Here is a 26,783-nt window from a genome sequence, read left to right as displayed (position 1 = left end):
CCTTTCCTTCACCTATAACATAATGTCTTTTCTTCTCGCTTTCTGTTACTGTAGTCGGTCTTTCACGTTTCATTCGCACACTCATGTCCTCTAATTCCCTCTCCTGTTTCAAATTTGTATCCCACAGTGCCTTGCACGAACAGGGAAAGCCCACCATGCGATGCATGACGTAGTATCTAGTATTGCATCATGGTGAAGCAGGAAAAAATAGCGGAGAATTTAGAGCCACATGGCCCTAAATTCATTAATTGTTCTATTACAAAAAATAAAATTAAATTAAATTGGAACTCCATGATTCAAATTCAGTATCTTTTGGTCCACTAAACAAAAATAATTGGGTGTTGGGAAAATTCTTTTCATGACTTACACTTGAAAAATCTGAAAGGCAGTACAGCTTTAATAAGAGAGTCACAAAGTTTGCATTGATTGTTTTTAGAAGGTTTAATGGTTCATTTGTGGAAGGTTAACACCCTCCGCCCCCATGATAGTATAAATGCAACGTGAATGTTACAAAACAAATCAGACTCACTCATGCTGATGAACAGAAAGATGGTTGGCGCTTATGAGCTTTTAATATTGTTTGTTTTGTTATTTGGTAAGACATATTGAACATACACTGACAGTCCATGATTTGGAATTAAAGTAAAATGTTTGACTATTTATTTATTTATTTATTTATTTATTTATAAACAGGGACGGCAAAGTGTGTAAAATTTCAACAGATCTCCTTTCTCCAAGCCAATGAAACAGAAGAAGTAACAATCCAATGCCGCCATGATGAAAATAACTTAGCAGTAATGTTATGGTATGTGCAAAACAGTAGCACAGTCATGGCACTGATTGGATATACTAATACTGCTATGGGTAAACCAAATTACGAAGATGGATTTAACAATCGATTCAAACAGAGCAGACAGACCATGACTGAAGGAAGTCTGACCATCTCTAATCTCCACCAGTCAGACTCTGCTGTTTATTACTGTGCAGCCAGTCAGCACAGTGCTGTATATTCACACAAACACTTCACTAAAACCTCAAATACACTGAAGCACAAATGCAGCACCTGTTTTGATCTGAGGGTTTTTTGTTTTTGTTGTTTTAAATCTGATGAGGTTTTATATTACCATCTCATGTTTCACAAGGAAATGGTGACAACAGGCTCCACTGATGATTAATTATTATTATTATAGCATCTACAATAGTTTAATAGCTATTTTGGAAGCTTTTCCTTGGTTATGATGCCTCTGTTCAAGCTACAAAGTCAGTCAAAATGGTTTTTGACTCAATAACGTCTTCTACTATGGCCTCTACTGTGACCTGACTTCCTGGTTGTCACACACCTGCTGGCTCAGACCAGCCACTGATATCATCAACTTTTTATTTAATCCTAATCCGTCTACTGCCTGTACTGACACTATATTCAGACTTGTGGCATTTTAATGTAATCTACTGTACATACATGTCCTTATTGTTACAGCAAAGAGTGTTACCTTCAAGGAGATATGCAGAACCTTTATTTTTAAATATATTTCTGATTGGATAGTATTTCCATCCTTGACTCTTGTATGCGGCATAAATGAGAATAAAAAATATATATTTTTGAGAGTTAAAATCGACCGCAAAGTTGGCATTCGAGCTGCCCCGCTGAGCCAGCCAGCCCCGAGTGCATTATGTCACAGCGGTAACTGGTTTTAAGGCCGAGGCCTTTGACAGCTATAGACCAAAGTCATGTAAATAAAAATGTATGGTGGAAGTAAGAAATACCGTTACCGACTTGCTCAACTAAGACTGATTTGACTTCATTGATTGTGGGTTGACTCTCATTAAAACAGGATGGGTGTTATAACTTATGCAACATACATGTACATGCATGCATTTTCACTGATAAAACGTAAAAGGCTCATTAAATAATCAGATGAACTGAGACAATCACATTCTGAAGCAAATTAAATCATCTTATAACGGTAACTTAAACACACAATACAAGTTACACGGATTAATCTAAATGCAGGGCCCTGTACTACGAAACGGGTTTTCTGGCTTACCAGGGTAACTTCGAGAGTAACTTGATCACGTGCAGCGTAACTTCCCGATTAACCCATACTACGAAAGTTGGCTATGTTCAAACCGAGGTATGCTGCCATGGCAACTTACGCTGCATCTCAAACCTGCTCGTCTCAGGTTATGTTCTTGGTTAACCCGAGGTTTCCGATTAACCACACCCTTTTTAAACACCACCTCTCCACCGACATTTCCTCTAGAGACAATGCCAGCGTACCTGGATGACCCGTGCGATATCGGAGCGCAGATTAGAGATGGGATTTATGGCTCTTTGACGGGATCCGCATCTTTGTGATCCGTTCTTTGAAAAGAGCCGTTCAAAAGACTGGCTCATTTGGCTCTTTTTAAATATTTATTCAGTTTTAAGAAGACAGCGTCTAAAGAAGCCAGATCCCTCTGCTTAGACAGTGACATCAATATTTCTGGACATACCTTTTATATAAAGCAACCTAGACTTACATTATTGTAACCCCTAAACGCTCATAAATAACCATTAAAAAACAATGAGGGCTTCAATGAATGTCCATGCAGAACGGCTTTTCTGTAAAAAAAAAGAACCCACTCAAGAACATAGTTATCAAGAACGCAAGAATATTTTATAGAAAAACACTTGTTTTACAAAAATATTTAAGTCTGAGATATAAAATAGATACAACTACAATAAATATAACACGAACATTTTAATAGAAAAAAACTTATATTAAAAATATTGAAATTGTAACAAAAATAGATACAACTAAACAGTCAGATAAATAGATAAAGCTATAACAAGAACACAAGATTATTTTAATAGGAAAAAACAATTAATGCAAAAAATATATTAGAAAAATAGATACAACTAGACAAACAGATAAATAAATAAAATACACAAAAATAGAACAAACAAAATGACGATAGAATAAATTAAATGAACGTCCGTGCAAAGTAGTTTTTCCACAATATTATCATTAATATCACACAACTACATTATAAACTATATACAAAACAATTTGAACTATTAGGCAAACAGATAAAACTTGAATAAATAAAAGGCAAATGCTGTTTAGCCTACTTCTTGTCCTTGGGCAAAAGCTTTTTCATCTGAAACACAGTACAGAAAAAGAACGACACACACACACACACCATTATGAATGATGTTTTTATATTTCATTTTCACCTGTTGCCAGGTGCGTTTGGCACTGCTGTTGCCTCTGAAATGTTCACAGGACATACACCAACTTAGTCAAAGGGACTGAACAGTCAGTCATCCTAATTCATGTGACTCTGTGCACATATCAGTTTAAGTAGGCTACTCCATGAATTTACCATACCAAATTTTATTCAGGATTTTTCGGACATTAAACAAGCTATATATGACTGGGGCCACGTCGAAGGACCATTTTCTGTGACTTGTGATTGATCATGAAGCTTTCTCTCATCCTATACTTCTGTTCTGGAACATGTAGAAGGGAGAATGTACTTGCGCATTTACCCGATCGGCAATTCGTTGCCAACATGCTTGCCGCTCCTTATTGGCAGCCGCTGTGTTAGATTTTGCTCTTAATGTTGTTTTGAACTCCTCGTAGCTTTGCATTATGACAGCGCATTCTTCCTCCGTGAAGTGCGGCGGCCGTGCCATTGTGAACAGTGGGGATTTGCGCTGATAACCTCCCCTTTAACGTGAACGCGCATTAACCCTGATTAGGTTAAACCAGGTTCAACAAATCAACTTCATAACTGGCGTCGTAGTACCGTTTAACCCCAAACAAGATAACCAGGTTTTGTCAACCCCGGTTTAGCGGGGGAACCCTGGGTTACTTCTGGGTAGGTTAACCTCCGTTCGTAGTACAGGGCCCAGGTAAACAGCGAGTTTTGTTGTTTTTGTTGTTTTGTATCCAAATGAGAGTTGGAGCTTACCCATCTGTGTTCTCGCTTCTTGAAGACTGATCTTGTGGCTGATTGTTTTGAAACAATCTGACTTTCAGTTGTTCGTTCCGCTCTCTGTTCATTTGCTTCTTCCACGTAAGGGTGAGATACTGCTGCTGAGGCGAGCATATCCAGCGGAGAAATCAGACAGCTGGTCCACTCATTCTCCATTTTCTCCATACTGAGTACTCCACCATTACTGCTCAGCTCAGACAATTACTAAAACCCGGGACGAGACAGGACATCACCAGTTTTAGCAACAACCGCGGGGAGGTCGCTGCCAGAGCGATAATATGTCATGTCCCATTCTGTCTTGGGTTTTAGCAACAACCCTCAGCTCACACTCCAGGAGAACTGGTGCAACTGAACTTACTTTCCTTTTCTTGTAGTTTTCTTTTCCTTTAATTGTTGGTACTGCACCCTCTTTCAATACGGGCTTATAGCCAACGCTCATCAACAGATCAGACGGCTTGTATGAGTCTTCAGTAAAATGTGCAGAGCAGAGGAGAGATCACTTCGTAGGCGCCCAATGTGCTCATGAACTTCTCGCAAAACGTGTCCAAATCTTTGCAGTTTGAACATTCTTGGGCCATGAATGCAACGTAAATCCACCTTCTGTCGTGTTGCTGCACCCACCAGCAACACATCTACGTGGCATGGTGATAAATTAGCTCAAAATGGAAGCTCACAGTTGCAGTTAGCTCAGCGTCTTAGTATAGCAGAAACGGCGATGAGACCGATAGCCTTCCTGCCATGACGTTACAGATGTCAAGGTCATTCACTCAGACCGCTACCTATATGAATCATTTTAATCGTAAAAATTGCTATATTAGATATATTGTTAATGCTTAAAACTATTCCTGTGCCATTCTTGAGGTCTCAAGGCATTGATAAACAAAAAGTGAGGCAGTGGTTCTGCATATCTCCTTTAAAAACACTTTGCACACTATAATTCAGTTCTGTCTATTCCTTATCAGCAGGAGGAGATGTGATCCCGAGGATCTTCACTCTCTGTACACTGCAGCATACAGTACACTAAACTCGATAACAGTCACACAGCACACTTTATAGTACTTTGAGAATGCCTATATTGAGAGCTTTTAAACTTGACATTGTACGATATTTTTTTCATCTTATTTTCATATTTGTTCTGTATTTTCATTTTTAGACATCCTACAGTTTATATATTCATACAATGTATATGCTACATACATTTTTAAAGTAATGTGATAGGATTTGTGTAATAGACATATAGAATTTATATTATATGAGCACGAGTGTTTTACTAGGAAATACACCACTTGTATTTTTCATATGAGCTACAGACGGGACATTGAGAAAGGCAACCATGGCATATTTTTCTATAGGTCACTTGTGAGGAAATTGATGAATTGTTTTGATAAATTTGGGTACTTTTTGTTTGTGAATGTGTCTCATCTCATCTCATCTCATCATCTCTAGCCGCTTTATCCTGTTCTACAGGGTCGCAGGCAAGCTGGAGCCTATCCCAGCTGACTACGGGCGAAAGGCGGGGTACACCCTGGACAAGTCACCAGGTCATCGCAGGGCTGACACATAGACACAGACAACCATTCACACTCACATTCACACCTACGCTCAATTTAGAGTCACCAGTTAACCTAACCTGCATGTCTTTGGACTGTGGGGGAAACCGGAGCACCCGGAGGAAACCCACGCGGACACGGGGAGAACATGCAAACTCCACACAGAAAGGCCCTCGCCAGCCACGGGGCTCGAACCCGGACCTTCTTGCTGTGAGGCAACAGTGCTAACCACTACACCACCGTGCTGCCCGTGAATGTGTCTATATAATAAAAAGAAAATCACAGGTTGACTTGAAGATATAAAGTTTATCTTCACATGTTGAAAAACTTGCATTTTTCATACAAAATACATCGCGGATCTGAGCAACATATTTAAATAATATTAGCTGGCTTTTTTTCATGGTATATCAGGTATATTCCATTCAGCTAGCATAATACTGAATGAGTCGAAGATGAGTAGCTGAATGGAATATATCTGATATCTCATCTCATCTCATTATCTCTAACCGCTTTATCCTGTCGTACAGGGTCGCAGGCAAGCTGGAGCCTATCCCAGCTGACTACGGGCGAAAGGCGGGGTACACCCTGGACAAGTCACCAGGTCATCACAGGGCTGACACATAGACACAGACAACCATTCACACTCACATTCACACCTACGCTCAATTTAGAGTCACCAGTTAACCTAACCTGCATGTCTTTGGACTGTGGGGGAAACCGGAGCACCCGGAGGAAACCCACGCGGACACGGGGAGAACAAGCAAACTCTGCACAGAAAGGCCCTCGCCGGCCACGGGGCTCGAACCCGGACCTTCTTGCTGTGAGGTGACAGCGCTAACCACTACACCACCGTGCCGCCCCATTATTATTATTATTGTTGTACATACACATTCCTTTCAGATGTTCAACGCGTCTTTCTCTTTCAAAATTCTCTCTTCCGTATTTAACAAAACAAACCTGGTGGCCATGTTTGTTTGCAAATTGTTACAGTCGCTCGCTAGCGTGGAAGTTTTACGTCTCTGATGTGTGATGTCATGTTGTCTTGACAACCATGCAATATCGTAAATCATATTCAATGCTCATTCTCCATTGGGTAGAATGACGCAATACATGTAGGATAAGCAAAATGTGAACAATATTGCATGCTATCAAACCAAATGAATGAAACACGCTAGAAGGGAATAGAACACATGTTTTTATTCCATCGAAAAAGTGTCCTGTATGTATAATAATTCCCAATATTTCACTCCGATGACGCCCATGTTTTCCCACTGACTAGATGTGCGTTGTCAAAATGGCGAACCAGTTCAAAATTACATTTATTTTGATTAATTTGCATATTTTTTGTGGACGCGTCTATATAATATAAAGAACATTACACGCTGTTGCGCAAAGATATGAAGTTTATCTTCTTGTGTTGAAAAATATATCACTCGTTCACTTCACTCACTCATGATATATCCATTCACTACTCGAAGATAAACTTCATATCTTCGTGCAACAGCGTAATAGCCTCTATATATGTGGAGACAGCATTATGTGGCCATTATATAAAAGAGGAAAAAAACTAGACACTTCAATTATCATTATACTGTACATTATATGGCCAAAAGTTTGTGGACACCTGGCCACCACATCCATGTGCCTTTGTTGAGCATCCCATTCCAGATTTATTCCCCTTGTGCCATTATAATAAGCTCCACTCTTCTGGGAAGGCTTTCCACTCCATTTTGGAGTGTGGCTGTGGGGATTTGTGTAAATTAAGCCAAAAGAGTATTACTGAAGTCAGACACTAATGCCAGGCAAGGAGAACAGGGGTGCAGTTGGTGTTCCAGTTCATCCCAGTTTTTTTTTTAATCTGTAACATAAATAAGTACAGAATTGTATGTTCATTGACTGAAGTGTTGGCAATTAGTTTGCATTAAAACTATTAATAAGCACTATTCCAATACAGGTTTACTTCTACCGTATATAAATCCCATATCTCATCCAGATGAGTGATTTTCATGCCTTCAGATTAAAGGTAGACTGCCTTTCAGATTTTTCAAGTGTAGGTCATAAAAAGAATTTTCCCTGACACCCAATTATTTTTGTTTGGTGGACCAAAAGCTACTGAATTCAAATCACAGACTTCCAATTTTATTTATTTATTTTTATTTTTTTAATAGAACAATTAATGAATTTCGGGTCACATGGCTCTAAATTCTACGCTACTTTTCCCTGCTTCACCATGACCCAGTACAAGATATTATGTCATGCATCACGTGGTAGGCTTTCCCCATTCGCGCACGGCATTGTGGGATACAAATTTGAAACAGGAGAGAAAAATGGAGGATGTGAGTCTCATCTCATCTCATTATCTCTAGCTGCTTTATCCTGTTCTACAGGGTTGCAGGCAAGCTGGAGCCTATCCCAGCTCTGACTACGGGCGAAAGGCGGGGTACACCCTGGACAAGTCGCCAGGTCATCACAGGGCCGACACATAGACACAGACAACCATTCACACTCACATTCACACCTACGGTCAATTTAGAGTCACCAGTTAACCTAACCTGCATGTCTTTGGACTGTGGGGGAAAACGGAGCACCCGGAGGAAACCCACATGGACAACATGCAAACTCCACACAGAAAGGCCCTCGTCGGCCACGGGGCTCGAACCTGGACCTTCTTGCTGTGAGGTGACAGCGCTAACCACTACACCACAAACTAATAAATATCGGCACTCAGCAAGCACCACGGTGTGATCAGCTGTTCGTTTAGCGACAGAATGATCTAACTGCAGTGCACGGTCAAAGGTAAACCTGAAGATGGCAGTAATGCAACACTGTGGATGTCAGCTGCCATAAAACCCTAAACACGGACTTCCTCTGTCTGCTTGACTGTGTGAAGAGAGCAATTTCATGCACATTATTTGCTCAGGAATCCCCTCAAATTAAATAACTTCCCAGCCACAGAATGGCCTGTTTTGTTTTGGTTTTTTTAGATATTACAGAAATAAACATATATCACAATGAACAAATTTCAGAGGGAACTAAATTTCACCGATTTTATGAAATCGAAAGGCCGTCTACTCTTAAAGTGGTTATCGATTTTGCATTTGCCTTTGTACACCCTCTACAGATCAATATATTTAAGAAGTTCTTCTCTCATACTAAATCAAACCTCAAATGTTACCTTATGCCATTCATTCTTCACCCAAATAGAATGTTGTAAATGAATGGTCTTGACAAGACTTTCTTAAATCATCCAGCATTACTTTATGAAAGATTTATATAATGCTTATGAATGTGTTATGAATGGGCCTGTTGTAGGAACCCATCAAATAAAGCATGACACAAATCTTAGTGCAGATAACATTATGATTGAAAATACAGTATAATCTGAACAGACAGCAGAGAAAGTTTGTTGTTGTTGTTGTTGTTAAAGGTATACTCGTATAATTGTTTAAACTAACTAACTAACTAACTAACTAACGAGCAAAAAAACAGATAAATCAATAAAAGCATCAAACCAAGGTATACTATGATAATTAAATCTTTGAAACACATTCACTGAACAGTGTACTAAAGATGGCCACTGGCACACTCTCTACCCCAGTTTGCTTTAATAAATGGTTAAATCAAGTAATAAAGGGCCAGATTTTACAACATAAACAGCCTGAAATGAATGTTCCTTCACAGTGAAGCATGAACACGGAGTCAGATCAGTATTGCGTGGAAGCCTCCTCGTCTCCATCCATGCAGTGCCTCAGTCTCTGACTTTACTCTTGTTTCTGTCTGTGATAAAGAAGACATTCATAGAAGGAGTGAAAAGATGTTGAAAATGTTCTCACTCGGCATGTTGGTGTTGCTGCTCCTGGGCATTTGTGTGTGTTTATGTTTTTGTTTGTTTGTTTGTTTGTTTGTTTTTCCCCACTCAACTGCTTAATTGGAGAACAGGGCCCTGTACTACGAACGGAGGTTAACCTACCCAGAAGTAACCCAGGGTTCCCCCGCTAAACCGGGGTTGACAAAACCTGGTTATCTTGTTTGGGGTTAAACGGTACTACGATGCCAGTTATGAAGTTGATTTGTTGAACCTGTGTTAACCTAATCAGGGTTAATGCGCGTTCACGTTAAAGGGGAAGTTGTCAGCGCAAATCACCACTGTTCACAATGGCACGGTCGCCGTACTTCACGGAGGAAGAATGCGCTGTCATAATGCAAAGCTACGAGGAGTTCAAGACAACATTAAGAGCAAAATCTAACACAGCGGCTGCCAATAAGGAGCAGCAAGCATGTTGGCAACGAATTGCCGATCGGGTAAATGCGCAAGTACATTCTCCCTTCTACATGTTCCAGAACAGAAGTATAGGATGAGAGAAAGCTTCATGATCAATCACAAGTCACAGAAAATGGTCCTTCGACGTGGCCCCAGTCATATATAGCTTGTTTAATGTCCGAAAAATCCTGAATAAAATTTGGTATGGTAAATTCATGGAGTAGCCTACTTAAGCTGATATGTGCACAGAGTCACATGAATTAGGATGACTGACTGTTCAGTCCCTTTGACTAAGTTGGTGTATGTCCTGTGAACATTTCAGAGGCAACAGCAGTGCCAAACGCACCTGGCAACTGGGTAAAAATGAAATATAAAAACATCATTCAGGTGTGTGTGTGTGCACGTGCAAGCAAGCATTCATTTGCCTTTTATTTATTCAAGTTTTATCTGTTTGCCTAATAGTTCAAATTGTTTTGTATATAGTTTATAATGTTGTTGTGTGATATTAATGATAATATTGTGGGAAAACTACTTTGCATGGACGTTCATTTAATTTATTCTATCGTCATTTTGTTTGTTCTATTTTTGTGTATTTTAGTTATTTATCTGTTTGTCTAGTTGTATCTATTTTTCTAATAATAATATATTTTTTGCATTAATAGTTTGTTTTTTCCTATTAAAATAATCTTGTGTTCTTGTTATAAATTTATCTATTTATCTGACTGTTTAGTTGTATCTATTTTTGTTACAATTTCAATATTTTTAATATAGAAAGTTTGTTTTTTTCTATTAAAATGTTCTTGTGTGATAACTAGTTCTTGTGTTATATTTATTGTAGTTGTATCTATTTTGTATCTCAGACTTAAATATTTTTGTAAAACAAGTGTTTTTCTATAAAATATTCTTGCGTTCTTGGTAACTATGTTCTTGAGTGGGTTCTTTTTTTTTTTACAGAAAAGCCGTTCTGCATGGACATTCATTGAAGCCCTAAATTGTTTTTTAATGGTTATTTATGAGCGTTTAGGGGTTACAATAATGTAAGTCTAGGTTGCTTTATATAAAAGGTATGTCCAGAAATATTGATGTCACTGTCTAAGCAGAGGGATCTGGCTTCTTTAGACGCTGTCTTCTTAAAACTGAATAAATATTTAAAAAGAGCCAAATGAGCCAGTCTTTTGAACGGCTCTTTTCAAAGAACGGATCACAAAGATGCGGATCCCATCAAAGAGCCATAAATCCCATCTCTAATCTGCGCTCCGATATCGCACGGGTCATCCAGGTACGCTGGCATTGTCTCTAGAGGAAATGTCGGTGGAGAGGTGGTGTTTAAAAAGGGTGTGGTTAATCGGAAACCTCGGGTTAACCAAGAACATAACCTGAGATGAGCAGGTTTGAGATGCAGCGTAAGTTGCCATGGCAGCATACCTCGGTTTGAACATAGCCAACTTTCGTAGTATGGGTTAATCGGGAAGTTACGCTGCACGTGATCAAGTTACTCTCGAAGTTACCCTAGTAAGCCAGAAAACCCGCTTCGTAGTACAGGGCCCAGAATTCAAATCTGCAGTTATAGACTAATAATTTGATTTGCATTTCAAGCTGTGGACGGATTATTAAAAAAATATATAAGGACTTTTTTTTTCCTGTTTTTGCATACAGTGGTGCTTGAAAGTTTGTGAACCCTTTCGAATTTTCTATATTTCTGCATAAATATGACCTAAAACATCATCAGATTTTCACACAAGTCCTAAAAGTAGATAAAGAGAACCCAGTTAAACAAATCAGACAAAAATATTATACTTGGTCATTTATTTATTTATTGAGGAAAATGATCCAAAATTACATATCTGTGAGTGGCAAAAGTATGTGAACCTTTGCTTTCAGTATCTGGTGTGACCCCCTTGTGCAGCAATAACTGCAACTAAACGTTTGCGGTAACTGTTGATCAGTCCTGCACACCGGCTTGGAGGAATTTTAGCTCATTCCTCCGTACAGAACAGCTTCAGCTCTGGGATGTTGGTGGGTTTCCTCACATGAACTGCTCGCTTCAGGTCCTTCCACAACATTTCGATTGGATTAAGGTCAGGACTTTGACTTGGCCATTCCAAAACATTAACTTTATTCTTCTTTAACCATTCTTTGGTAGAACGACTTGTGTGCTTAGGGTCGTTGTCTTGCTGCATGACCCACCTTCTCTTGAGATTCAGTTCATGGACAGATGTCCTGACATTTTCCTTTAGACTTCGCTGGTATAATTCAGAATTCATTGTTCCATCAATGATGGCAAGCCGTCCTGGCCCAGATGCAACAAAACAGGCCCAAACCATGATACTACCACCACCATGCTTCACAGATGGAATGAGGTTCTTATGGTGGAATGCAGTGTTTTCCTTTCTCCAAACATAACGCTTCTCATTTAAACCAAAAAGTTCTATTTTGGTCTCATCCGTCCACAAAACATTTTTCCAGTAACCTTCTGGCTTGTCCACGTAATCTTTAGCAAACTGCAGACGAGCAGCAATGTTCTTTTTGGAAAGCAGTGGCCTTCTCCTTGCAACCCTGCCATGCACACTATTGTTGTTCAGTGTTCTCCTGATGGTGGACTCATGAACATTAGCATTAGCCAGTGTGAGAGAGGCCTTCAGTTGCTTAGAAGTTACCCTGGGGTCCTTTGTAACCTCACCGACTATTACATGCCTTGCTCTTGGAGTGATCTTTGTTGGTCGACCACTCCTGGGGAGGGTAACAATGGTCTTGAATTTCCTCCATTTGTACACAATCTGTCTGACTGTGGATTGGTGGAGTCCAAACTCTTTAGAGATGGTTTTGTAACCTTTTCCAGCCTGATGAGCATCAACAACATTTTTTTCTGAGGTCCTCAGAAATCCCCTTTGTTTATGCCATGATACACTTCCACAAACACGTGTTGTGAAGATCAGACTTTGATAGATCCCTGTTCTTTAAATAAAACAGGGTGCCCACTCACACCTGATTGTCATCCCATTGACTGAAAACACCTGACTCTAATTTCACCTTCAAATTAACTGCTAATCCTAGAGGTTCACATACTTTTGCCACTCATGGATATGTAATATTGGATCATTTTCCTCAATAAATAAATGACCAACTATAATATTTTTGTCTCATTTGTTGAACTGGGTTCTCTTTATCTACTTATAGGACTTGTGTGAAAATCTGATGATGTTTTAGGTCATATTTATGCAGAAAGATAGAAAATTCTAAAGGGCTCACAAACTTTCAAGCACAACTGTAACTGAGCACTCCATGTCACATCTAAGTGTCATCTCTCTCTCTATCTGCTCCTGTCTCAACTTGCAAGTCACAATATTCTCAATGAGCTGCACCAGACAATACAGTGACTTTCCACGAACTCCATATCTCACACAATAAAGCCATAGAAGATCATTCTACATGGATATCCCACAAATGAACAGCAAAATTTTAGCTGCAGTTTTGTCAAGTAGAATTATTGCATCATCATTTGCTGGCTTTGTCTCTACATTTGTGAGGATTTTTGATTTGAAATTAAATACAAATTTAAAGGTTGATATAATATTCTCCTTCTCATAATGTGTCAAATACTGATGACATGATTAACATTAATAATTAATATTATATAGCCATAATTATATGGAAGGCACGGTGATGTAGTGGTTAGCACCATTGGCTCACAGCAAGAAAGTTCTGGGTTCGAACCTCATGGCCATTGTGGGCCTTTCTGTGTAGAGTTTGCATGTTCTCCCCGTGTCTGCATGGGTTTCCTCCCACAGTCCAGATTAGGTAAAATACCCAGCCACTGGAGTTGCACAAGCCAGTACATACTTAGTGCCAGTCCCATGCCCGGATAGATTGGGGATGGTTGTGTCAAACCTACCCATGCCAAATTGAATATGTTGAAAAAGAGCCACTGTGGTGACCCCTAATGGGAGCAACCGAAAGAAGAAAATTAATATCATATTATGTATTCTTTTAAAAATTATAAGTGGTTATTACAGAGTCCCTGAAAGGACACAGTGTACGTTTGGGCTTCATTGATTATTTATTATTGATTATTTTTGTCATCTTTATTCCTTTTTTCTGCTCTTTGTAAATCAATTACATGTTGTATTTTTAAATAAGGGTGGCACAGCGGTGTAGTGGTTAGCGCTGTCTCCTCACAGCAAGAAGGTTCTGGGTTCGAGCCCCGTGGCCGGCGAGGGCCTTTCTGTGCGGAGTGTGCATGTTCTCCCCATGTCCGCGTGGGTTTCCTCCGGGTGCTCCGTTTTCCCCCACAGTCCAAAGACATGCAGGTTAGGTTAACTGGTGACTCTAAATTGACCGTAGGTGTGAATGAGAGTGTGGATGGTTGTCTGTGTCTATGTGTCAGCCCTGTGATGACCTGGCGACTTGTCCAGGGTGTACCCCGCCTTTCGCCCGTAGTCAGCTGGGATAGGCTCCAGCTTGCCTGCGACCCTGTAGGACAGGATAAAGCGGCTACAGATAATGAGATGAGATTTTTAAATAAAAACAACTCCATATCAATAATTTGATGCATTGCATTACATGCAGCTACATGACTGGCTGATCAGAAGATTGCATGAATGAGTGAGTGCAGTTGTTCCTAATAAAGTGGACGATGACTGTCATTGTGTGGTCACAGTAAATAGAAGAAGACTTTATTTGTCACATGCACACTTAAGCACAGTGAAAGTCATTTAACCCTTCTGAAGCAGTGACCACACGCATGCACACATAGTGCAGCAGATTAAGTCAATATTCCAGAAGCATCGTTCACTTTGTGATACAAGCACCAAATTTGGCATGAACAATGATTAGGACCCACTTTTTTAGAAAAGCCCATTAGCCGCCTGAAAATCCAAGATGGCGGACATTTTTAAAGATGGCCGCCATATTAAATGGAAAGTAAAGGTTTTCAGTGTAGAAATTGAGTGTATGGACATACAGGGAGTGCAGAATTATTAGGCAAATGAGTATGTTGACCACATTACCCTCTCTATGCATGTTGGCCTACTCCAAGCTGCATAGGCTTGAAAGCCTCCTACCAATTAAGCATACCAGGTGATGTGCATCTCTGTAATGAAAAGGGGTGTGGTCTAATGACATCAACACCCTATATCAGGTGTGCAAAATTATTAGGCAACTTCCTTTCCTTTGGCAAAATGGGTCAGAAGAGGGATTTGACGGACTCAGAAAAGTCAAAAATAGTGACATATATTGCAAAGGGATGGAGCACTCTTAAAATTGCCCAGCTTTTGAAGCGTGACCATCGAACAATCAAGCGCTTCATTCAAAATAGTCAACAGGGTCGCAAGAAGCACGTTGAAAAAAAAAGGCGCAAACTAACTGCCCGTGAACTGAGGAAAGTCAAGCGTGAAGCTGCCAAGATGCCACTCGCCACCAGTTTTGCCATATTTCAGAGCTGCAACATCACTGGAGTGTCAAAAAGCACAAGGTGTGCAATACTCAGGGACACGGCCAAGGTAACAAAGGCTGAAAAACGACCACCACTGAACAAGACACACAAGATGAAACGTCAAGACTGGGCCAAGAAGTATCACAAGACTGATTTTTCTAAGGTCTTATGGACAGATGAAATGAGAGTGAGTCTTGATGGGCCAGATGGATGGGCTCGTGGCTGGATCAGCAAAGGGCAGAGAGCTCCAGTCCGACTCAGACGCCAGCAAGGTGGAGGTGGGGTACTGGTATGGGCTGGTATCATCAAAGATGAGCTTGTGGGACCTTTTCGGGTTGAGGATGGCGTCAAGCTCAACTCCCAGTCCTATTGTCAGTTTTTGGAAGACACCTTCTTCAAGCAGTGGTACAGGAAGAAGTCAGCATCCTTCAAGAAAAACATGATTTTCATGCAGGACAATGCTCCATCACACGCATCCAAGTACTCCACAGCATGGCTGGCCAGAAAGGGTCTAAAGGAAGAAAGATTAATGACGTGGCCTCCTTGTTCACCTGATCTGTATCCCATAGAAAACCTGTGGTCCCTCATCAAATGTGAGATTTACAAGGAGGGGAAACAGTACACATCTCTGAACAGTGTCTGGGAGGCTGTGGTTGCTGCTGCACGCAATGTTGATCGCAAACAGATCAAAACACTGACCGAATCCATGGATGGCAGGCTTTTGAGTGTCCTTGTAAAGAAAGGCGGCTATATTAGTCACTGATTTGTTTTTTTGTTTGTTTTTGAATGCCAGCAATGTATATTAGTGAATGTTGAGTTGTTATATTGGTTTCCCTGGTGAAAATAAATGAGTGAAATGGGTATACGTTTGTTTTTTGTTAAGTTGCCTAATAATTATGCACAGTTATAGTCACCTGCACACACAGATATCCTCCTAAGATAGCTAAAACTAAGAAAGCCCTACTCCAACTTCCAAAAATACTCAGCTTTGATATTTATGAGTCTTTTGGGTTCATCAAGAACATAGTTGTTTTTCAATAATAAAACTAATCCTCAAAAATACAACTTGCCTAATAATTCTGCACTCCCTGTATTGTGATGTTCTGGGCATCATATTATATAAAATTTGGCATGACACATTCATTAGTGCCAAAGCAAATCCAAGATGACAGGTATTTTAAACTCAAATTCTCAGTTTCCATCATAAGTTGATTAGAAATGCGATTTTAAAAAGTAGTAACAGTCCAAGGTCCAAATGATCTTTATCCACGTAAAAATATTGTAATCAACCTCAATTGATGTTCTTTTTATAAGAGAGTGATGTCAAAGCACAACCAGGGCACACTGGTGACATCATTGCTGTGAGACTCGGCATGGGGTTCGGTGTCAGCTAAGTACTATACTCACTAGTTGTAGTGTACTAACTGTAGGACTCACTGTAGTTACAGTATAGTTTAGTGTCCCAAATGCTATTTTGCAACCAACCCAACAATCTGGAAGGCTTGAGTCCTTGCAACCATGAAGAGGCAGATTCTAGAATCTTCCTGCATGCCTTGCATGCTGTTCAGCAACAGAACAAAACTGTGTTGATTAAGGCCTGCAACACAGATATTCTTGTTGTTGCAATCAGTGTTTTTCTGACTTTACAGGAAGCAGGCTTAGATGAGCTGTGGATTGAATTTGGTCAAGGTCAGTCCATCAGGTGGTTACCAGTTCATGACATGGTGAAGAATCTAGGCCCTGAAAAATTGAGAGGAATCCTTTTCTTTCACACTTTCACAGGATGTGATGTTGTGTCAGCCTTTTGTGGCAAAGGTAAAAAGACTGCATGGCAAACCTGGGAGGTATGCCCTGAAGTGTCTCATGTTTTTCAGAAACTCAGGCAGTACCCACCAGTAACAGATGACGCAGATCTCAGCATGCTTGAGAAATTTGTCATCACTATGTACAACAAGAACAGCACTGCTGATGGGGTTGATGATGCAAGACTTGACACGTTTGCCCAGAAGCAACGGTCTTATGATGCCATTCCACCCACAAGGGCATCCCTTGTACAGCATGTGAAGCATGCCATTTATCAAGCTGCCTGCATCTGGGCCCAAGCAACTTTATGTCAAATGCATACAGAGAGCCCAGCCAACTAGGGTTGGTGAAAAGAAGGCGAAATTTGTAAAATAGTTTGGACAACACTCCCACCAATAGCCCAGAGCTGTCAACAGTTGACAAAATGCAGGTGCAAGACTGAATGCTTTGGAAAGTGCAAATGCTACCGCTTTGGCCTTAGATGTACACAGCTGTGTGCCTGCAAATGTGATGATTCATTTTAGTTGCAATCTATGCAATTTGCCATTCCAAGACAATATCCTACCATCTAGCCCGATATCGTGTCAAATTCAATGCCAAAATACACTATTTATGCAATTAATTTGTTTTTTATCTTCATAATATACCACAATTTAGAATTTCTAAATGCAGAACTGAATTTCCCATACTCAAAAACCTTTTTTTAGACACCAAGATCATTAAAAATGGATTATCCAATCATAATAGAGACAAAAAACACATAGAAGGGTGGCCATCTTGGAAAATGGCAGCCATATAGTTTTTTTTTTTTGTGTGTGTGTGGCTAACGGGCTTTTTGGGTAAAGTAGGTCGAGAAGAAGATTTGTGCCAAATGTCATGTTTGTATCACAAAGTGAACGATTCTTACACTAATCTGCTGCACTACACACAAGTGAGCACTGAGCATACACACATACCCAGAGCAGTGGGCAGCTATGCTAGTTGCATCAGAGCAGTTGGGGGGTAGGTGCCTCGGTCAAGGGCACTTCAGCCCAAGACTGCCCCATGTTATCCTAATCACATGTCTTTGGACTGTGGGGGAAACCAGAGCACCCGGAGGAAACCCATGCAGACATGGGGAGAACATGCAAACTCCACATAGAGAGGCCCTCGTCAGCCACTGGGCTCAAACCCAGAACCTTCTTGCTGTGAGGCGACAGTGCTAACCACTACACCACCGTGCTGCCATAATTAATTTTATTGTCTAAATTAATTTTCCTCCCCTTCCCCTTACAGCACCACCTGGAAGAAAAATCATCTTATAATTACCAGAAATATAATCAACACAATGAATGAAATCTTGTGTTCATGTCTGATGTCTATAAGGTTCCTAACTCCGATTACTGTAAGGTATCTGTGGAGTTGCTGAGAGAGAGATGAGGTAATTACAGTGCCATAAAGCTGATTATAGATCATATGCTGACCTCTGCAGGATGAAATGAGGCAAAAAGCAACATTTACAGTAAACTACAGCAGAGAAATACATGATCCTACTGAAATCACATGTTCTATACTTACAGTAGTCTTAGCAAATTAAATACTATTTAATCAAATTTTTAAAAAAAAGTTGATATATTTATATCTTTTAAAATTACAACATTTAATTGCATTTGCACTGTTATATAAATTATACATGGGGTTGAGAAATAATGCAAAGTTATAATAAAGAACTTCGCTGTGCTTTTCATTAGATCTTCCAGACTTGAGTCTCACACTTACAGTAAAAATACCATTAGTCACAAATTATTATCTAAAAGGATTTTTTTTTCCCTTGGATAGGATAATACATGTACTTGGCCCATCAGGAAATAATGAAGTGTGTCCATTATCACTCAGTTACCTGGTATATGAAGTTTCTTTTCAAGTGATGAATATATATATATACACACACAAGCGAAAGAGTGAAATATTCAACACAAAGAAAAACTTTATATCTTCACACACCATGTAATGCTCTTATTATATTGACAAATCCACAAAAAATACACAAGTTAACCAAAAGGATTTTAATTTTGAATCGGTTTGCCATTTTGACAATGTACATCTAGTCAGTGGGAAAACACTGGGAGTGACATCATCAGAGTGAAATATCAGGAAAGATGTCACTCAGATCCACAATGTATTTCATTTGAAAAATGTGATTTTTTTTTTAACACAAGAAGATAAACTTCATATCTTCAGGCCAACATGTGATTTTCTTATTATCTAAGACACATTCACAAACAAAAAGTACTCAAATTTATCAAAACACTTAATTGATTCCCTCATGAGTGACAGAGAATTAAGTCACAGTTGCTATTCTCGATGGCCCAGATGTAGTTCCTATGAAAGATAGGAGTGGTTTATTTCCCAGTAAAAACACTTGTGTGTATAAAATATATTATATATAAATTAAAAAAAAAAAAAACATACACAGTACCGTGCAAAAGTCTTTGGCACATGTAAAGAAATGTTGTAGACCAAATTAGCTTCATCTCATTATCTCTAGCCGCTTTATCCTTCTACAGGGTCGCAGGCAAGCTGGAGCCTATCCCAGCTGACTACGGGCGAAAGGCGGGGTACACCCTGGACAAGTCGCCAGGTCATCACAGGGCTGACACATAGACACAGACAACCATTCACACTCACATTCACACCTACGGTCAATTTTAGAGTCACCAGTTAACCTAACCTGCATGTCTTTGGACTGTGGGGGAAACCGGAGCACCCGGAGGAAACCCACGCGGACACGGGGAGAACATGCAAACTCCACACAGAAAGGTCCTCGCCGGCCCCGGGGCTCGAACCCAGGACCTTCTTGCTGTGAGGCGACAGCGCTAACCACTACACCACCGTGCCGCCCCCAAATTAGCTTAAAAAAATTAAATGAAATGTTTCAACATTAAAAAAAAACAAAACTATAAAACAGCAGTAAGTCATACGATAGTAAATGAAATAAAGTCAATATTTCGTGTGAGATGACCCCTGGTTTTACTATTTTTTTTTTTTTTTACTCTCAGGTACAAAGAGTGCAGTTTTATAAGGAAATGAACTGTAGGTTTTACTGAGCATCTTACAGAACCAGCCACAGTTCTTCTGGACACTTTGTCACACTCACTTCTTAATTTTGCCCCAAAACCCAGCAGCCTTCACTAGGTTTTCTTTTTTCATCTGAAAAGTGGGCTTTTAGGCGGCACGGTGGTGTAGTGGTTAGCGCTGTCGCCTCACAGCAAGAAGGTCCGGGTTCGAGCCCTGTGGCCAGCGAGGGCCTTTCTGTGCGGAGTTTGCATGTTCTCCCCGTGTCCGCGTGGGTTTCCTCCGGGTGCTCCGGTTTCCCCCACAGTCCAAAGATATGCAGGTTAGGTTAACTGGTGACTCTAAATTGACCGTAGGTGTGAATGTGAGTGTGAATGGTTGTCTGTGTCTATGTGTCAGCCCTGTGATGACCTGGTGACTTGTCCAGGGTGTACCCCGCCTTTCACCCATAGTCAGCTGGGATAGGCTCCAGCTTGCCTGCAACCCTGTAGAACAGGATAAAGCGGCTACAGATAATGAGAAGAGATGAGATTTAATTTTGTGCTGGAAAACAAGTGTTTAGAACTCATCTCTCCAGCCCATAGTGCATGCCTTGCACGCTCCTCTCATATACCGTACCTCTGCAAACAGGTTTATTAATGTTGAGGCCGCGTTCTGTTATGTCCCAGCCTAGGAGAAACCTGAGCATAGCATTTATAATTTAAAAAAAAAGAAAAAAAAAAACTTCCCCTTTCCCCACTTCCAAGGGCGACCAGTGCTACAGTCAGCTGCAGTCCAAAATACGGTACAACTTGTTTATTGCAGCACAGGTAAATTAGCATCAGGGTGAGTATGGCCCAAAATAACAAACCCAGGGATCTTACCTAACTCTCTAACATAAGCAGGAGAAAAATAAAGTGCAACAAAAAGGGCTTCTTCTCACCCCTACAGTTACCTGGACTGCTTTAGGGAACTGTTTACAACTCAAGGCACGGTCCTGTTAGAAATCAGGAGAAAGTGAATGAGAAAGGAGCCAGTGTCTCCAGAGAGCATTTTAAAACCCGTGCAATCAACCATAGTCCAATCAGCTGCCAACACCTACAACTGAAAACCCTTAAAGAAGCATCATGAATGAAACAGCACCTCCTTTAGGCAGGGAGGGAGAACAGCAGCAACAACAAGAAATCAAACAATAGGACACATTATGACCCAGGGTCATAACGATTCAAATTTGAATGCAAACCTGTAAACTCCATTGACCTAATTAATGGGTTGCACAGTGGTGCAGTGGTTATCACTGCCGCCTCACAGCAAGAAGATTCTGGGTCCGAACCTCATAGCTGATTGGGGCCTTTCTGTGTGGAGTTTACATGTACCGTACAAACCAGCCAGAGAGGATTGGAAATACAGATTGGTTTGTGGATTTTTATTCGAAGCTGGCGGCTGCAAAATATAGGGAAAATATTTACATGTACCCCAATAAATGCAGAAATATAATCTTTAAAACGTACACTTATTCAGTGTAATTACTGAAAGAAAATCTGAAGTGGACGATAATAGGGGAATCAATGAAATGTCAGATCAAATGTCATTTATTCAATAAATGGGTTTCTTTTTTGCTCCAGTAATTCCCATGTGGTCGTTCTGGTGGTGATGAACACTTGATGAATCAGATTTATTATTAGTAGGCGACACGAAATCTGCCTGCTTCGTTTGCACAAACCTCAACCACTGTCGCTTTAGATTAGTGTCATTTCTCGGAAATTTGTGAACTGAATCTCCTGTTGTATATGGATTTGAATATGGATTCCAGTTCCCCCCATGTCTGCGTGTGTTTCCTCCAGGTGCACCAGTTTCCCCCACAGTCCAAAGACATGCAGTTAGGTTAATTGGCTACTCTAAATTGCCCATAGGTGTGAATCTGTTTGAATGGTTGAGGGGGAGTGGGAACTGCTCTACAACTTCATCATCCACCCTGAGTAGTTCTCCTGAGCTAGTTCAAGTGCATGTAATGCCTTACTGTAATGCTTTAAAATGAATATATATAATTAGTAACAACCAAAATGAATTAATAAAGCAGGGGGGAAATTATATTAATTATTTGTTATTTTTATTATCAAGAACAAAACTATCGATAAATTGCGGCATCCGGATCCCGGAAAAAGGCAGCCTTGCCTCAGCGCTAATTTCACATGGTATCACGCGTGGAACCTAGCCTGGGAAATCCCATGCTGCTTTGCACAATTGTTCCGATCTGAAAAGACAGCATGGAAACTATGGTCTAAAGGCTCGCCTGAGTTAGGGAGCCAATCAGAGAGTGGGGAGGGGTGGAAAGACGGTGATGCGTACTACTCAACAAATGGAAGCTTGTAGTTTATTTGGGACTGTTTACGGATCACATTTAACATGGCGGCGAGCGATACGAACCAAACTTTCGATCAAGCTTTGTCTTGCACAAACGGCAGTAATCGTTCGGTGCCATTGTTTTCCTATTTTTGTTTTGCCTTCTCTTTCTCTTTCCTTCTCTTCTTCGTCGTTCTAACTACGTCACCGGGTACAACTGCCATGGTTGGCCATGGGCTACGTATACGCCAAATGATAGACATTCGCAACGTCCAATAAACGGCCGTTGACAATCGTAAACCGCACCTCCCCTACGAGAAATTCAATAGGCGGATTCCAGACCATATTCACTTGTGATATGGTCTGGTGTTAACCAGACTACGTGGAACCCCAGTTATCTGGGTCATTTCAGTTCATCTGACTCCATGCTTGTTTACTCACTGAAATTGGATATTGTTGTTGGAATCTTACAAAAATAACGATGTGAAAGTGCTGAGTTGTGTTGGATGTTCAAATCCATATACAACAGGACATTCAGTTCACAAATTTCCAAGAAATGACACTAATCTAAAGTGACAGTGGGTGAGGTTTGTGCAAACGAAGCGGACAAATTTTGTGTCGATTTCCTATTAATAATAAATCTGATTCATCAAGTGTTCATCACCACCAGAACGACCGCATGGGAATTATTGGAGGAAAAAAAGAAACCCATTTATTTAATAAATAACCTTTGATCTGACATTTGGACAGTTCATCGATTCCCCTATTATTGCCCACATCTTCATATTTTCTTTCAATAATTACACTGAATAAGTGTAAATTTTAAAGATTATATTTCTGCATTTATTGAGGTACATGTAAATATTTTCCCAATATTCTGCAGTCGCCAGCTTCAAATAAAAATCCACAAACCAATCTGTGTTTCCAATTCTCTCTGGCTAGTGGTGCACTATCGGCGCTGAGTGGGACTGTCGTGAACTGAGTGAACTGGCTTCTGTTTCTCGTCTTGGGGGCTCGAAAAGATAACCATTTACTCTGGAATGTCCTTGATAATCATCTGCCGCTTCATCCGACATATAAGAATCCCAATCACGATCAGAATTCTCTCCAAAATGTGATTCCATATTGAGACTGGTCTCACCACTGCTGCGTACAGGAACGAAATTAATACCTGGATTGTTACACATGTGACGTCACGCACCCCTTCGGGATTTTCCGGTTCAGTCTTGGCAGATTCCATGGAAATCGGCTGATCTTATTGATTTTCCTTTAATTTATGATCTTTTGGATCAGCTATAGCTCGAAAACACATGGTCAATCAACATAATGATTGCTTTGTACCAGGGCTTTGAACCAGAATTTTTTTCTATTGTTTCGTTCCGAACAGAAACGGAATTTTAACGTTTCCGGTTTTGGGTTCCACCATTAAATAGACGTTCCCGAACCGGTTAGAACAAAAAAATTTCGTTCCCGGAACGGTTAATTACGTTCCCTGTCAGCTGTTTAACAAATGGCTATAAAATTATGTCTCTGTCTCATCCAGCTTAAGCCAAATGTAGGCTAATTCTATTACAACCTTCATTAAATAAGACAAGAAATAATTCAAAACAATTATTATTTCAAATGTTGGCGATTTGGATTCTCAGTATGTCTTCCCATCTACACAAACAGAAAAAGTGCCAAAAATGAAAGAGAATTCGTTTAGTGTGTTACCAAAGGCTAGTCAGGCCCTATGCATTGATCGGCTAACAGAGGTTAACGTCATTTAATGTTCGCGAGCCTCTCATTAACGTGGACAAATATACTGATATCGTGTTTGAAATTGACGTTTTTGAATAACGATAGACTGCAATATTTACCTCTTATTTAAGATGTAGAGACGTGATAGTAGTCCACCCTTCCGCTCTCTCCATTCAGTCAGCGAACGTCACACAGGAAGTGAACCCCAGCGGGTCATAGAAACTTGCACAGGAGAAGAATGACTTTTTTTATTTGTAGGCTACGGAAACTTTGAGGAATGAAATAAAAACCGGTATTAACCGGTTACCATTATTTTTAATAAGCGTTTCTGTTCCAGAACATAAAAAATAATAAAGTTTCTGGTTTCGTTTCTGTTCCATGTGAAATAGAAAAAGTTCCCGGTTTTCGTTTTCGTTCCTTGAACCGGTTCAAAGCCCTGCTTTGTACGAAGGAAAAAAGTGTGTTTAGGGACATTACATTCACTTTAAGAAATCTACAGTAAAACAGTCAACTACAGCCTTGATTAATTTGATTGCGTGTAGCTGATATATGAGAAGAAGAATTAGTTAGGCGAAAACATTTGGTGAATTTTTCACCAAACAATGAGGGTGAATACTTTTGCAATCACAACTGTTGTCCATGCCTGTTCTTTGTTATTGTTAAGAATTTTGGTGGAAGGGGCGGGGTGGGACAGGAGGGTTTAGTTGTCCATTGATATGAAGAATAATGCTATATGAACAAAAATCTGTTTGATCAAACTATAATGTTCAAAAATGTAGGTGTGGTCATCTTTTGTAATTTCATCATATAATATAGTCATATCGAATAGTTTGTCCTGGGCCTTGGAAATATGCATGGTAGGCATGTTTTTTACAAAATCCCAATTCTGTCCATATCCATTCTATCTTAGGCTACAAAATGTGTAAAAGTAAATACTTATGTAAACCACAGTACATCAGTATTTCAGGGCTTTTTCAGCATTCGTAAGTAAATGAATATTTTAACTTAAGGCTTCTGTGTCTCCATCTCCTGGTGTAGTTACAGTGAAGGCAGCAGATCCTGGAATCAATCATACTTTGATACAGTTACAGGAGGATGTGGGTGGGGGTTATGACACAGGAAGATTTTTTTTTTTCTTTTTGATACGATGCACCTGCTCGATTTCTTGGTACTCACAGAAATAGCAACATTCAGTTTAGATTACACTGCCTGCTAAAACACCTGACAAAATTATAATAGTGTGCAAAGTGTCCGATGAGAAATAAAGATAAAGTGAGCCATGGGAGGGGTGTGGGTTAGAGGCAGAATGCACAATTTTGTTTTTGTTTAATGTTTTAACACCGTGGGGACAGGGGGCCACGATGATACATTTCCATAGAGCCGCTGTACAAAAACCTCCCTGCATTTACTGTTTGTGTTAGTCGATCAGAGAACTGGAACATGTGGTTTATTTCACATCAATTTAAACTTCCAGTCTCTACATATTCTTTTCAGTATGCAACTTTCTTTTTCTACTCATTATTGCTAATTTTATTTTATTTTTCCATCATGGAAATGCACACTGCTGCATCTTAGCTCTTCTTTCTTTATTTATTTTTATCATGACGCATCACTGAAAACTTTAAACCAAAGTGCTTTTTAATTGGAAATCATTCTGGATCTGCTTTGTTTTGTGTTTTTATCTTTTATTATGGAATACCATGAGGACATGATGCATATTTTGAAGCACTGCTTTACAATGTGACACTGGCTCTCAAGCATATTTTGGAGCTGGAACAAAACTAACCGTTTTAGGTAAGTCCACTCGTTTCAAATTTTAACATGTAGCTTGTAACATAGTTTACGTCTGTGTTTGCACATTTGTACATCTAAAATCCATTTTTATTGAGCGACATTAGCCCTAAGCAGATTCTGCAAAATGCAATTATGCCAGGTTCTTAAAGCTAGCATAAGAAAGATCGAAGAAATTTGTTTGCACAAGTGTACTGTGCCAACGCGTATCAAGCATACTTTGGAGCTGGAACAAAACTCACAGTTTTAGGTAAGAAAGTTTGGCCCTGTAATTGTCAACAATGTTTAATTAATGGAAACGCATGGCGTGGTTATTCATTAGATAACGAAGAATGTAACTTTGCTTTGACTTAATGGTTCCAGATTGTTTCTCTATGTGCCAATGGCTAACTCTCTGAGCCAGTAATGTTCTCTATTTAATGTACCATTTCACTTCGCCATAGCAGCAACCAGGAAAAATTGTATAGTCATATAGTTTTAGAGAGTTGAGAAAAAAATAGCATTAGAAAGATCTAGGAAATTTGTTTGCACAAGTATACTGTGCCAACACCAGTCCAGCATACTTTGGAGCTGGAACAAAACTCACAGTTTTAGGTAAGAAAGTTTGGCCCTGTAATTGTCAACAATGTTTAATTAATGGAAACGCATGGCGTGGTTATTCATTAGATAATGAAGAATGTAACTTTGCTTTGACTTAATGGTTCCAGATTGTTTCTCTATGTGCCAATGGCTACTCTCTGAGCCAGTAATGTTCTCTATTTAATGTACCATTTCACTTCGCCATAGCACCAACCAGGAGAAATTATATAGTCATATAGTTTTAGAGAGTTGAGAAAAAAATAGTATTAGA

The 26,783-nt window shown here is 39.8% G+C and overlaps 1 protein-coding gene across 1 annotated transcript in view; it reads left to right on the top strand.

Moving 5' to 3' along the window:
- Window positions 1-26,783, top strand: part of LOC132893681 (uncharacterized) — a 55,235-nt gene that overhangs the window by 16,233 nt on the left and 12,219 nt on the right. The window contains exon 6 of the mRNA XM_060932824.1: window positions 17,098-17,274. Coding sequence (XP_060788807.1) covers window positions 17,098-17,274 — 177 coding nt within the window. The remainder of the gene's footprint in view (window positions 1-17,097; window positions 17,275-26,783) is intronic.

This window comes from Neoarius graeffei, chromosome 11 (assembly GCF_027579695.1).
Source record: "Neoarius graeffei isolate fNeoGra1 chromosome 11, fNeoGra1.pri, whole genome shotgun sequence".
Classification (NCBI taxonomy): domain Eukaryota; kingdom Metazoa; phylum Chordata; class Actinopteri; order Siluriformes; family Ariidae; genus Neoarius; species Neoarius graeffei.
This window is presented reverse-complemented; position numbering and strand designations above follow the sequence as displayed.